A 14,440-nucleotide genomic window follows, 5' to 3' on the forward strand; every position below is an offset into this window, starting at 1 on the left:
TTGTGTATATTGTATTGGTTTTTCTGTGAAAGAACTACCTAATCATGGGCTAGTTATATTTCTACCACAATTTTATTAGTTAAATAAAGGTTAATTCTATTTATTCTCATTTCATATTAAGACTTAATTTTTGGATTTGAGAAAACCAAAGTTACTTGGATTCTCATTTGTAAATTACCTTTCTTGTTCATGCCCAAAAGAAAAGGAATTAATTACCTTTCTTGCTTTTGTTCTTTTCTGCCTTGTTGGCCTTTAGGTGCTTTTGTTGTACAGCACTTCTTTTCATATTTGTTCCCTTTCTTGTTTCACTATCTCTTTTTGTAATATCTGTTTCTTTTAATTTCTTAGATATAGTTTAATTTTATGCATATACCTAAAATTTATGACAGCATTAGCATCTTGGCCAAATAACAAAAATCTTGGGCACTAACGTTTTCCTAATACGCATGATTATTTAAAGAAATATAATTGTTCAAACAGACTTTCAATTGAAAAAAACAAAAGATATTCAAATACTGTTTGTTAATTTGACAAAAAAAAGCAAGCAGCAATAATTGCAAGCCACATTTTTTTTCAATGGTAAACTGGAAGCCACATCTAATTGATGTGGAAAGAGAAATAGAGATATCAGATTTAGATAGCAATATTTCTTTCATTGGTTGAATGGCTCATTTCAATTTGAGGCTGATTGGTTGAATTTGAATCGGGAAAATGACAAGTAAAGAAACTAAGAAATGGAAATGGAAATGTAAAATGTGATATTTAAAATTAGGCACTTAATGCTTTAAAATCTCATAAAAGAAAATAGTGTCTGATATGATATTTTGATAACTTTTTTTTTTAAAAAATCTAATACAAAAATATTTTAATCATTTAACTACATTTGCCAAATATAAGATTAGGCACGATTTCTTTTCTTATCATTTCCAACTCTTAAATACTGGAATTAAAAAATGATAATTTCATGTTTCTTTTTCTGGAATTTTCCTGATACGAAAATTGAAAAATATGTAAATCTCAAATCTAAGCGTTTTGTATTTTTCCTCTTAACTTTGCTTTGGGCTCTTAAGTTTCTCACTGTTTTTTTTTTTTATAGATTTAAAATTTATTTTATTATCACATCTGCGAGTAAAAAGTAAAAATTAATCTCTCTGAGAATGAAGAAATGTAAAAGATAAAAATTAAACCCCTAATTATTTCATTTGAAAGATAAGACAAATTAATATGTTTTTTTTTTATTACACAATACATTATGCTAGTCCTTAATATAAAAAGTAGTTCACTAATTTGAGTAAATTAAAAAAAATTATCAATTTAATTATTTGTAATAAATATGTTATCTTTCTTAAAATATTCTTGTTAATAATGTATATTAACTAAAACTATCATTTGATTAAATCTTTAATATGTGTAACTACAAAAACTATTTTTAAATAAATACATAAATATAAAAAAACAAAATAAATTAAAATTGTATATTTATAATCAAATTTATTGTCAAACTAGTTTTTATATTAATAATGTTTTCAACTTAAAAAGAGAATTTAACTATCATAACTTGTATAGAGACAATTTATCGTTTATTTTCATGATTTTCTGCGGAGGAAGAACAATTCGTCATTTTTTCCATATCAAAAAGTTAAGGAATACAACTTGATAATACTAGAGTAACAAAACTCAATTCTATTATTCATATGTGACCCTATTCCAAATTACACATCAATCATTAGTGATCTTCAATCCTATCTTGTGAACGAGTCAGCCACGGAAAAGGGCGGCATCCGTCAGAATTGAGAAGCAAGTTTCTGTAGTAGCAGTGTGGTGCTGTATTTTTAACTAAACAATGTGCAAATTTTACAGAGATTGGCCACCATAAATTATATGATTCCCCAGAATTTGACAAGGAAGTCAGAAGCATTAATAACCCAAAATGGAAAAAACTAATTTAGTCATCTATCCTCAAAGGAGCAACAGTACCTCCTTAGCCTCTGGTGTTTCCCATGCATCCAAATCCCAAGAATGGTGGCTGACAGGCAATGAAGCCACAATAATATGCTGCAATTTACAACTCTCATGCCACATGAGAGACATGGAGGCCGAAAGCGAAAACTGATTCGGCCAAAGAATCGAGTCAAAAATAGTTGGCTCAAGGTGATGAGTAATTGGCAAAAAGATGCAACAAATTGTCTAGTGTTTCAGGAGTGAACTTCCTGGCAAATAGGTAACATGGTCTCTGAATCCCATTCCACAAGCAAGGCCATCTTTGCACTTCTTTCTGTAGAAACACAAGTTTTCTGTTAGGTTATCTTGTGCAAATTGAATAGAACTAATCAGGAGGGCTCTCAAGATACCATACCTTCCCATCACTAGTGACATGCACACTGACGTCAATGGACTGCAAGTACAACAAATAATTGTGAAAATAAGTGTCAGAAAGTTGATAAGAAATTTCAAGAATTAAATGCGTCAACTATTGGAAATGTCCACTACTCTCATCCTCACGTGAGAAATGAAAGGTTCAAGGAGTCGCCACAACAGAACTACATAACGCAAGGTGGGAGGACAAAATTACTGAAGTGCGCATAATCAAAATGTGCCAGGTTGGCATAGACTTGGCATATGCTTAGCCAAACTACAGTTCTCAGAAGAGATATGCACACTCACAAAAACAAAGATCAAGGACGTTCATAGATTTGCTATTTAAGCTGCAGTTTTAACAGAACTGTACCGTAATATTCTTCAAAAGCTCATATGTTACATCCCGAGCCCTATACGATTTTGGATGCCATTTTCTCTCAGACCAGTCTACATGGGTTATTGACCAGTTTGCAATTCCATTAGGATCGATTATCTGAACCACAGGTAACTCAATCAGTAGTTGAAGGCTAAACAACTGTGAAAAGCCCAAAAAGGTCATGCACTTGAGGTGAAATGCTCACGTGAAAGAAAGTTGGCAGATAATGTTCATCAGCAATGCAATTCCGCCCCTCCACACCAGGCTGTGATCATCATCAAGAACTTCAACATCAATAATTGAACAGATGTAACGTGCATATGACAACCTGGCTACAAGATCTTCAATATGAAAGCAAAGCATGCACAAAAAGTGACTGTTTCTGTTCAAATTTCCATGTAATTTAAAGGAACAGTATTTGCTAATAATCTTTGTACAGTAGTTGGACTAGTTGCGCATATCAAGATCTTCTTGACTTGCGTTGTCTGGCAACTGATTGGAAATTTCTGCATCAGATTACCAGAACGTGACAATAGGTTATTGTTTACTTCTTCCTTGTGCAATGAATTCAAAAAACCATTTAAGAAAATGAAAGGAAGAGACTAAAATTCCACATTTCAAGGGGAAGGATATTACGGTATGTGAAATCATATTGGTCCCCCATACACCGGACACACTCAAAAGTGCAATATTAAAAATCACAGAGATTGCAAAGCTTCTTTATTTTAGAAGTGGCACTGAATTTGTTACTCAACAGTGACTTGCACGCATTATCAAAAATCCTTCTAAGCTAATGTCCATCAAAGTGCCAACATGATGCATTTCTTATCTATCTTTTTATCACCAAAATGCATAGAACTCGTTGTTCAATTACACCTTGTGTGGAGCATTCACGTTACGGAAACTTCAAAGAAATTATTGAAACACCGCTCATGGGGAAAAGAAACTTAATCAGTAAACATATTATTGCATATGGAATCACATTGATCCCCATATACAGGATGTAATCAAAAGCTCAAACGCAAGAAACAAAATGAAATGTTAGATATACTTTCTAAGGTTTGCTGACAAAGCAACTTTAAAGCAAAGTTGATATAGTTAACACGAGACCAAATATTAAAAACCAACAAAATTGCTTTCAATTTCAAATTTAGCCATATCTAAGAATAACTTCACCTCGCAGTAAGTACGGAATTTTGAGTAATATAGATTGTCAGCCATGATTATAACAGCATGCTGTCGCTTCACAGAAAACCACTGCAGGAGAAAGTGAAACCATGACATGTTTAAATGTGCGACATGTATTTCAGAGTAATACACAAGGTACAAACTAATAACATAAAATAATAATAAAAAAAAAAAAAACAAAAAGAGGTAAACTCAAAGCACCACTGAGCCTTAAACTGAGAAGATAAACTGCATGGATATACATGAGCATCGAGCAGCAACGTGAATTGCGGTATAACAATGAAAAATATATTTTGTTATTATAATTTGGTTTGTAGCCAGTTTTATATCAAAGGACTCAACTAATAGAATATGTTGTTTTTTATAACATAGAGGTAAAGCCTATAAAAATGTACGAAGAGCTCCCATTTATCTAATTATCTAACTGGAATTCTCTGATAAGAGCAATTCCCCAAAAAAAAAAGTCTAAATAGTAGTGATGGGTCCAGACTTTAAATTCCTACTCCTATAAGCAAGCAAAGTTTCTATTCAAATATTCTCTTCCTGGTTCCAATATGATTCCAGCAAGAAAAATACCTGTGCACCCTTTCTAAAGTTCTTCATCTCAACTTCTGGTAACATGTGTTCTGAATACCTGCCGTTGCCATGAGGACCAGGATCCTTAAAGCTAAGAAGAAAAAGGAAGCAAAGCTGCATTAGTAAAGGACAGCAAGTTGAAAACAGAATGCAAAACCGGAAGAGCTACCCATAAAACACACACACACACAACACATTTAGCAAAGTTTGGCATACCAATCAACAAAGCTGATATTTGTATTCATCAAATAGTTGTAAATATAGTCAAAGTTATACAGTGGCACGCAACTGCAAAAACAATATAACCAAACCAGAGTTAATAAAACCAATACTGCTACTCAGAACTAAGAACAGAATATTTAAATTTTCTCATGGCCTAATGACCTTTCAGAAAGCAAAACAAATTGCTCATTGTCTGGATCTTGCAGAGCATTTGCCAACAGCCGCCTCTCTGCATCAACCATAGAAATTTTCCCCCATACCACCTGCGACAAGACAATTACTAATTACTAAAGCAACTCATTAGATAAAACAACACATGATTACTCCAGCTAGTTGCTACTATTACAGTTACTAACAGAATGGCAATAGCTCAACTTAAGGGTACATTCCACAAATTATTTTTTATTAAAAAAATTATTGAAGGAAGCAACCAACTAATGACAACAGGATACAACATTGCTCTGGAAAAAATGAAGAAACTGAAATTTACAACATTTTGACTTCTAAGGAGAAGTGAATGAATAAACAAGAAGTGAATAACCGTTAATTAGCCGAAGATGCTGAGAATCAAATATTCAAACTCAACTCATTTAATTAAATAAGCTTCATATTCTCATTCACTTAATGAATAAGTTGAACCGAATTTAAACTTTTTGCAGGCCAAGGCTAGCTCATGAAAAACTCAATTCATTGGTCCACCTACTTTTGAAGGCATTATTAGATTGTTATAATATCATGAAAATTTTCAATTCAACAGAGACATATATGCAAATCCTCTGCGCATCATTCTGCAATTCTATTATTCCTATCATTAAATTCAACACAACCTCTAAGCTGCGAGATGAGCTTTAGTGATTACTTTAATTTAATAAAAATTAATGAAAAATCATCAATTTATCAATAATTCTTTTATGCTATTAACCCTTTTGTTATGCAAACAGGATTGAAAAAGCACAGTCATCAGCTATTACTTTATATTATTACATTGTATCTAAAGAACTTATGTTCATGCACACAAGGCAACACAACTTATAAATAATAGTAACAGAGCAGAACAATTACAGGCCAATTTATGCACCTCGTCACTGCGTATATTCCGATTAACAAAATACCGGCTTGTATGAACTGGTTTGGTTTTAGAAGCATGCACATAAACAGAGAATTTGCCTTCATGACCCTGCCAAAAAGAAGTGAAGCATTCTTTCCGTGAATACACAGATAAAAGTTATTATACTCAGACACAGACAATAAACCAACAAATATGGAAGAGAGACTATAAGTAAAACAGTTCATGTAGTACAGGCCTATTTCATATTTTGTACTGAAAATCAACGTGAACAGACAGCTTCAGAGAATCAAAAAGCTTTAATATAACTTGCAGGCAACGCGCCAGGGCAACACTAATTACTGCACAAATGTTCCCAAGAACACAATCTTTATCTATAAGGGAGCAGAACAGTAATATTAGGACCAGAACAAGTTATAATAACTATAATACCATTTATTCCTTTTAAATAAATTGCTATGCATTTTACATTTAAAAAATGCAATTTTGCAACCATTACTTTTACCCTTCATTCCTTGTCTGAGCACAAAGGACTGCCATGCTTAAGTCAACTTCTTATTATCTATCTATATCTACTGAGAAAAATAGTATGAGACGAAATTATAAAAAGCATTATTAGGTCTTTGCTGAAAAAATTCAGATTTTGAAATGAATCAGTTCTTCACAAATAAAATATACAGGAGCACACGAATTGATAGAAAGCACGAAATATAGAAAAATAAATAAATAACTGATGAAAGAGGCATGTAAGACATCCTTACTTGGAAAAACCTATCCCACAATTTTTCAAATGGAAGAGAACCAGGCGTCAAAAACATGAAGGCAACTTTGGGACTTTTGGGAAGGACATGTGGTGCATTCAAAATATCATGAATCACAACACGTGATGCAATCTCTTCATCCGTGTGTTCCCTTTCAGGAGGTGGAAGCCACTCTGCAATAACCTTGCATCCTTTGGAAGAAAACACATAACAAGCGGAACTGCTGCTTGGTGGGTATATGTAGGCACAAATTAGAAACAGACATACAAATAGAACCAAGACGATAATCCACAGTGGTTTCTTCAATGGCGGGCGATGGCGAGAACCAGACAGCATCTGCATTTCACTCATGCGCAGACGCCAAACTTTTGCTGTCTTCATCTAAGAAAATGCTTTATGCTTGTCCTCTAACAATTCTCCTTTTTATCAACATTTACGGTTCCCAAATGCCAGAAACCAAAGTATATTGGCCACGGTAAACCTTCAGCAGATAGTAACAGAAAAATCTGAAATTAAAACATGTAACAAACGCATTGAGATCCATTCAACTAGTCAAAAGAACTCAAATCTTTACACAGATATCCCTGCCCAAACGGATTTTCATGCTATACATAGGGCGAACAAAGGTCTCCCTGATGTTGAAATTTAGAGATCCAGATGTTAACGAATACAGTCTTCAGATATAAAATTCAGGCCAGCGTAATAAAACATCCAATCGGATTGCAAATTGGAGACTTCAGTGACGGAAGTAAATTTTAAACATCCATTAGACAACAACCAGTTGCCTGGGTGAAACTGTAAAAACCTAAAATATAAATTGAAATAGCGGGAAAAGTTTAAACTATACACTCATCAAGAATCTTTCCATATAGTAAACGATCATCATAATTCGAATCATAAATTCCAAGCCCGAGTATAATAATTTCAGTTTCCCAATAAGAAACACAAGAAAAAAATTCAAATCCAAAATGCACACTGTGTCATGCATACCGGTCAACCTGACACGGATACCCAAGCCCCCCTGCTTGCCATTTTAAGTAAGCAAGCAATATAATATAGATAGAAATGACTCTGAAAACACAACACAACCAACGTAATTCAAACAAGGTCCTTCCTTTCTCTGGCTCTTTTACTTCATCCTCCATCGTCGAGGGACGAAACAAATAAATGACAACAATTTCAAACAGAAAAACAGAGAAAAGAAAAAAAAGTCCTGTCGATGAAACCAAAGACACTGAAAGGCACATGGGAACGAGCAGCATGAGTACCTATAAGCTTTGGCTTCAGCTGCAACGAAGCTGGGAACGATCAAAGATCTCCAAGAGCCAAATGCTCGTAAAAGATCTAGGGCAAACGCAATGTAAGATGAACACAGAAGAAACAGGGTCCTCAGAGAGAGAGACTTGCTACTATATAAATATGAACGTCTTGATGTTTTGCCGTCCGAGATTGTAGAAGTTGGAGGATTCGTTGTTTTTCTGGGCTGTCTCTGCTTCGTGCTTTCTCTCTCTAGAAGTCGCAGACGAAGAACGAGTCGTTTTGGGTCCGTGCCAGCCAAACCAAAACCACATGAAAGCCGGCGATTGGCGGAAGTGAATTAATTGAATTAAATAGAAATTATGAAATTAGATATATTACCGGGAAAATTGATCTTAAGCATATTATATATAGAATATAAATTATATATCGGTTAAGATTCATGAGTTTGACCAGGCGCAGCCGCAGCGCGTGTTGAGTTTCTCGAAATATACTACTGGTCATCGAGAACGACGACCCCCGACTTCAGTTTTGTTTGACCCAGAAGAAGACTAGTCATCGATAAAGAATGGTCATAATTCATAAATGAATTAAGTTTCTAATTTTATTTTATTTTCTTTGTTTCCAACAAGGGTGAAGTAGTTCGATAATTTTGTGAAGTTTTTTATTTCAACAAGTTACATAAAATAAAAATTTCCTTTTATATTTGTTTTAAAGTTAAATTCAGTTACCAAATAAAATAATTCATCTATTATAGAATGATATACGAAATAAACAAGAGTGTTACAAATATTAAAATTAATTAAACAAAAGGTTTAGAAAAAGTTCCATATTAAAAATTTTATTGATGAGAATGACATAAATTAAAATATATATCAGTTTTCTTTGTGTACAAAATTTATAAAGTATTAGTGCTTTCTGTATTTAAAAGTTTATCTGATTTTCTCACCAATAAAAGTTTTAACCAAAAAGTTTTCTCCGGTTATCCCAGAGCTAAATTTGAGATTACAAGTGAAAAAAAAAAAAAGAGATGTAAAATAAACATCAATATGTGATCAAATCCCTTTTTTGTGTGTGAAAATGTGTCATTTTTGTTCTCGCCAGCTGAAAATGCGTCATTAAGTCCTTAATGTGAAGATTCAGGTCTATGACTCGGTACGTTTAAAAAAAAACATCAAAACGAATGGAGAATTAATTGAGTGTCAAATTTGGTTAGTTCCAAATTTCAATCAACTTGACTTATTCTTCACTGGTTTTATTTAGTTTTAAAAAATTAAATAGATAGATAGATTGGAGTTATGATCATGATCAATTCATTGATATCACTTCCACCGGAACAATTTGTTTTGGTCTCAGTTTCTTGGTAACTACTCCTTCTTATTATTTATATTTAAATACCTAGTAATCGTTTTTACATAAATTAAGAAATTTAATTAAAATTAATTATTACTTAATATTTTAAAAATTTCAGAACTTAAGTTCATTGATTAGAAAAGAGTACGAGTATTTATTAGTTGGGAGTTTTCTTTGGCTAGTTACTAGTTAGACATACAATATCAAAGCAAAAGATAAGTAAAAAAGTAAATTAATGTTTTAGATAAATAACCTGGTAGGAATGGTCTAGTTATAATAAAGATTTGCTGGAGCAATAATTCATCCTATATTAATGCTAAACTAGATTTTATTATCTAACCGCAAATTTTTTAATGCATTTAGCTTGACTTGAAGTTTAGAATTAACATTTCATAATAATTTGTTTTAAAAAAAGGAAATCGCCGCATTTATGATGCTTCAGTGTTATCCATAAACAACCAAATATATTAATCATTAATTAGTCTAATCATGATTATGTCGACATAAACTGATTGTAAAGTGTCATCCTCAGTCCTATCTTTAAGGTGTTATTATTTTTTGTTCTCTCTTAAGGTTTTTTTTATTGGAACACATATTTTCTTTCCTAGACCTAGTAATTTCCATGTACTAATTTAATCAATTAACAATACTACCTCTGATCCTAAATATAAGAGCTAGTTGACTTATTTGAATAAATTAAAAAAATAAGTTAAGTTAGTTATTTATAATAAATAGGTGCTGTTTTTTCTAAAATATCATTACTAATCAAATATATTGGCTAGAACTATCATTATTAGAAGGACTATCTTGGAAAAAAAATAAATATGGAAGACAAAGTGGATTGAAGTTTTATATTTAAGACCAAAATAAAAATCAAACAATATCTTATATTGAGAACCGGAAGTAGTAATATAGATTGTTGAAAACTTTGTTTTTGTTTTTTTGACCGGAAGTTGAAAACTTTGTTTGGGAATAGCATGCATCTCACAAAGTGATATTTTAATAAACTTGTGAAAAATTTCTTATGAAAGAGCGGTGTGGGATTGCCTTGGACCCAAATTTATAAAAATGTTAAAGAATTTGGAAAAAAGCTTGTTCTGTTGGCTTCCTAGACATTTCCTTAGCAATGTTTAATGGTCGTCGAGCTCTCAGGAGTTGACTCTATCAATATTTCTTTTGGTACGATTACAATTACTCCATTCGTTTCATTCCACCTGTCGCCAAAATATTGGATTAATAAAAAACGCATTAATTTTTCATGTTCTGTTTTGCCCCTTGTTAATTTTAAATTTCAAGAACGCGTTAAATTAATAGTATTCGTTCAAAGAAAAAAAAACTAAGGGTATTTTAGAAAAGCAGAAGATTAATTTTGCAAAACTTGACATATTACTCGGTGATTTTCTTAACCTTCAACAAACTATTTTTATGGTTGGCAAAAAAAAAAAACAAAATATGTTTATTTTTTATGACGTGTGACATGAAAGGGAGTGATCGCGACTTTATGATGTCTTAATTGAATAATGAGAAATCAAAAGTTGAAAAAGTCTTCTGGCGAAGTTTCTAATCTTGTCTTTTAATAACATTTAAAAGTGTTTTGAAAATGAAAGATATCCATTTTGTTTGACTCTGGTCATAATTGTATATTATATGCTATTTTTGTGAGTTACTTTAACTCCCTCAGTTTCATCATTATACAGTTTTTTTTTTCCTTAATGATATAAAAAGAGAAAGTTAAGAGTTACAAAATCATCTGCTGTAAACAAGAGTGCCTAAGATTTTTTAAAATAATTCCAAATTTAGCTAGAAATTTAATGTTTTGTGATTAGTTCAAGGCTTATCTTATCTTATCTTATTGCTTGTCATTTAATATACCATTACCAGTTTACCACCGTTAATTTAAAGTAAAAATGCACGTAATTCTTAGATGACAAAATAGACAGATATATAATTAGGTGACAATCAAAAGTCAAGAATCAATTTTTAAAAATTTGAGATCTTGGGTAAATAAAGGAATTTTTCCCAAAAAAAAAAAAGTATGAACAGAAGATTTAAATTAATGTCTAATAAATTTTAATCGTCAGTGAATTTCTAAAGTTTTGTGCTTAAATTCTGGAAGATTTTAAAAGTAAAACAATTGGCTGGCCTCAAATTTCCCATTATTTATTTTGGCCGCTTATATTTGGCCGGATTACGGATTTCGCGTGTGCATAAGGGGTGTGCGTGCTTGCTGTGCGCGTGAGGGGGAGAGAGATTATTTATCCCAAATGTTTGTTTGGATAAGTAATAGAAGTCAAAACAATCCTCGTTGAAATTAAAATTGATTATAAAACTCAAAAATATTTTGTCCATCATTTTTCATTGTTTCTCAATCAAATCACCAAATTCCCAGTCTTGATTTGATTACTTTCATCTATTAATTTTGATAATGATCTTAATTATTTTGGCGTGGTTGGGACTTAGTGCTCTAAACAAAAATTATTCTTATTCTGATTCTTATTAGGTAGAATTACAACCAAGTCTCAAAAAAAAGAAATAATTACTGAAAAGTCTTAATAATAATCTAAACAATTTATAATGATAAGTTTTAAAATAGAGAATGGCAATGCTTGTAATTTATTTTGTAATTTTTTTTCTTAGGACCTCACTGTAATTCTCCCTTCTTATTATACTAATTCTGGTTTTTAATATAAGAGTTAGCTGAATAATTTGAGTAGATTAAGAAAGTTTATTAAGTTATTTATTTGTAATAAATAGGTGGAATCATCCTTAAAATATTTTTACTAATCATGTATATTAGCTACAACTGTCATTTGATGGAAGATTTAAGATTTATAACTGCTACAATAACTACTTTAAAAAAAATAGATAAATATAAGAGATAAAATAGATTGGGGTCTTATGTTTTAGACGAAATTAAAAGTTAAATTAACTCTTACATTAAGGACATGAGGTTGTAATTTATAAAACACATTTATGAAAAAATAGAGGATTCTTATCATCAGCCACCCAATGAAATATTAATTAATTTTTTAACATTGCTCCTATTTAAAATCGAAAATGTAATGCAAGTTTGATTTTTTTTATTTAAATATAGATAAAACCAAACATTTATTTCCTTCTCGGATAAAATTAATAAGTTAATCATATAATTTTTTTAAAATTCTGATAAGGTGGTTAGAGTTGGCTTAAATGATGGGAGAAGGAGTATGGTGACGTTTAGGGTGTTGAATTAACTAGTGGTCTTGATTTGAGGCTGAGAATTTTCCACTTTCCATAAACTTCAAAATTCCTTTACGACATTTAAATTTTTTTAAAAAAAAATAGGACGACGACTTTTTAATTTGGGGTGGGATTTTTTCGGCCTTAAAAAGGTTTTCTTAGTATACATACGGGTAAAGCAACTTGATGCTACCATTAACTAATTTAAATTCAATTATTATTAGTTTTTTTATGTTAAATATTACTATTAGGTTTTAAATGGAGATTAGATTTTCCAATATCTATCCTGTCACGCCTTGATTATTTAATAAGCTATATTAAACTCCTCATGATTTTGATTCCACGCATTAGTTAGAGTATATATTTACAATTTACAACTGGTAATAAATATAATAATTATGATTATTATATTAGAAACGTGTCTCAGTTGAATAATTATAAGCGGACTTCCCCGGAAACCAACATCCTCAGTTGAACATGTCGTCTTCTCCTGTGTTTTAGTAAAATCCTTCATGTCAACGTCTTATTGCTTCCTTGTCCTTCGCCGTCTGTTTCATCAGTTTAACAGATCACACATTCCATAAAACTATTAACAAATTAGTTGATTGCATCAATCTTTTCAACATCGTATATTTTTTAATCCTTTTTAATTGTCATTTGTAATATACTACGAAGATTATTAAATAGATAATTTTTTTATTTTTTTTTACTTTTATCCTTATTAAATATTGGCTAATACTCTTTCCGATTTAAAATATAAGTTAAACTTTACGCATTTATGTTTATCAAGAAAGTAGTTGAAATCAATTTAAAATAATAAATATGTAAGGCATGTATTTTTTTTCCAAATATGCCCTTATTAATGAAGAGAATAAGTAAAAAATGTAATAAATGAATCAAATATTAAAAAAAATACTTGTGGATAAAATTGACAAAAAACTCGTGAATGTTGTCTTATAAAAAAAAACTAAATATTTCTAACAAAATTTAGCTTATATTTTGAATAGAAGAGAATGTACTTTTTCTCACTCATTCTATCACTCGTCACTTTTACATTTGTCTCCCTTAATTAATAGGAATAGAATTAAAAATTAATTATTGAAAAAGGTACTAGTAACAAATAAAAAGGATTAAAAATTTCTTGGTGACAATTAAAAAAGACCAGAGTGGTATTGTTTTTAATATTTAATGGATTAACAAAATTGTGTAGTATACTGCTACTTCTGGTCCTAATTATAAAACATTAGATTACAAACCTTTAAAACCTCATTTGTAGACTACAAATAAAGTCTCATAATTAGGACTGGGCTAATGCAGGCTTTGGTCGGAGTTTGGATGTAAATATGAAAGCCAGCACTGTATTTGGTTACTTTTTTTTTTAAGTTCTTTTTTTTTTGTCTCTGGAAATAAATAAATGGCATGGCGGATCGATTTGGAAATGTGCTTATAGAGTGGCTGTTTGATTGATTCCAATGAGTCATAATTTCACACTTTGACTATAATAGAATAATATGAGATTGGTGCACAAGGCACTCAATAATTTTTTTTAATGGAGGTTCTTATAGTCATCAATGGTTTTAAATCGCTTTGATAAAGGTTAATATTATTATTAGTCCTTATGTTTTGATTAAATTTCGATTTTAATACCCATATAGGTTAAATCTCACAAAGACTCGCTCTAAATTTAAGAATAGAGACTAAAACTCAAAATCTTTGTTAGTATATGAACCATTTGTTAAAATATTAAAAATAGTAATGAGAACATTTAAGATAATTATTGGAAAGTTAAAAAGACAAGTGATAAAAATGTGAAAGATTTGTACCAAAAAATTAGAAGACGATTGCTGGAAAAAAAAAGTAAGAACATTTTAATTGGAGAATTTTAATTTATGAAACAATTCTATATTTTCAGTACATATCTTTCATATTTTTGAGAGTGTTTGATGCATTTTAATATTTTATTTTTCAAATTAAAAACCTCATGTTTCATAAATTTCCTTTAAAAAAATCATGTTTCATGTTCGGTCAATGGCCAGGAGAAAAAGAAAGAAAAATCATTTGATT

At 30.8% G+C, this 14,440-nt stretch overlaps 1 protein-coding gene across 2 annotated transcripts; it reads right to left on the reverse strand.

Annotated features, from left to right (window-relative positions):
* Positions 1–1,657: 1,657 nt before the first annotated feature.
* On the reverse strand, positions 1,658–8,115 carry LOC114711165 (glycosyltransferase BC10-like). Of its 2 annotated transcripts, XM_028895519.1 has the most exons (11): positions 7,816–8,115; positions 6,548–7,053; positions 5,799–5,897; positions 4,883–4,983; positions 4,715–4,786; positions 4,499–4,589; positions 3,911–3,991; positions 2,940–2,999; positions 2,729–2,851; positions 2,357–2,395; positions 1,658–2,275 (listed from the first exon to the last, which is right to left on the reverse strand). In XM_028895519.1, exons 2-11 carry the CDS (start codon positions 6,926–6,928, stop codon positions 2,147–2,149), a joined length of 1,176 nt encoding a protein of 391 aa, XP_028751352.1. In that variant the 5' UTR covers positions 6,929–7,053; positions 7,816–8,115; the 3' UTR covers positions 1,658–2,146. The 2 variants fall into 2 exon arrangements, with proteins under 2 accessions (XP_028751352.1, XP_028751353.1); XM_028895520.1 differs by lacking the exon at positions 7,816–8,115 and having other exon boundaries at positions 5,783–5,897; positions 6,548–6,672.
* Between the last annotated feature and the right edge of the window lie 6,325 nt (positions 8,116–14,440).

This window comes from Neltuma alba, unplaced genomic scaffold (assembly GCF_004799145.2).
Source record: "Neltuma alba isolate B1F8T4 unplaced genomic scaffold, ASM479914v2 tig00011281_pilon, whole genome shotgun sequence".
Lineage (NCBI taxonomy): Eukaryota > Viridiplantae > Streptophyta > Magnoliopsida > Fabales > Fabaceae > Neltuma > Neltuma alba.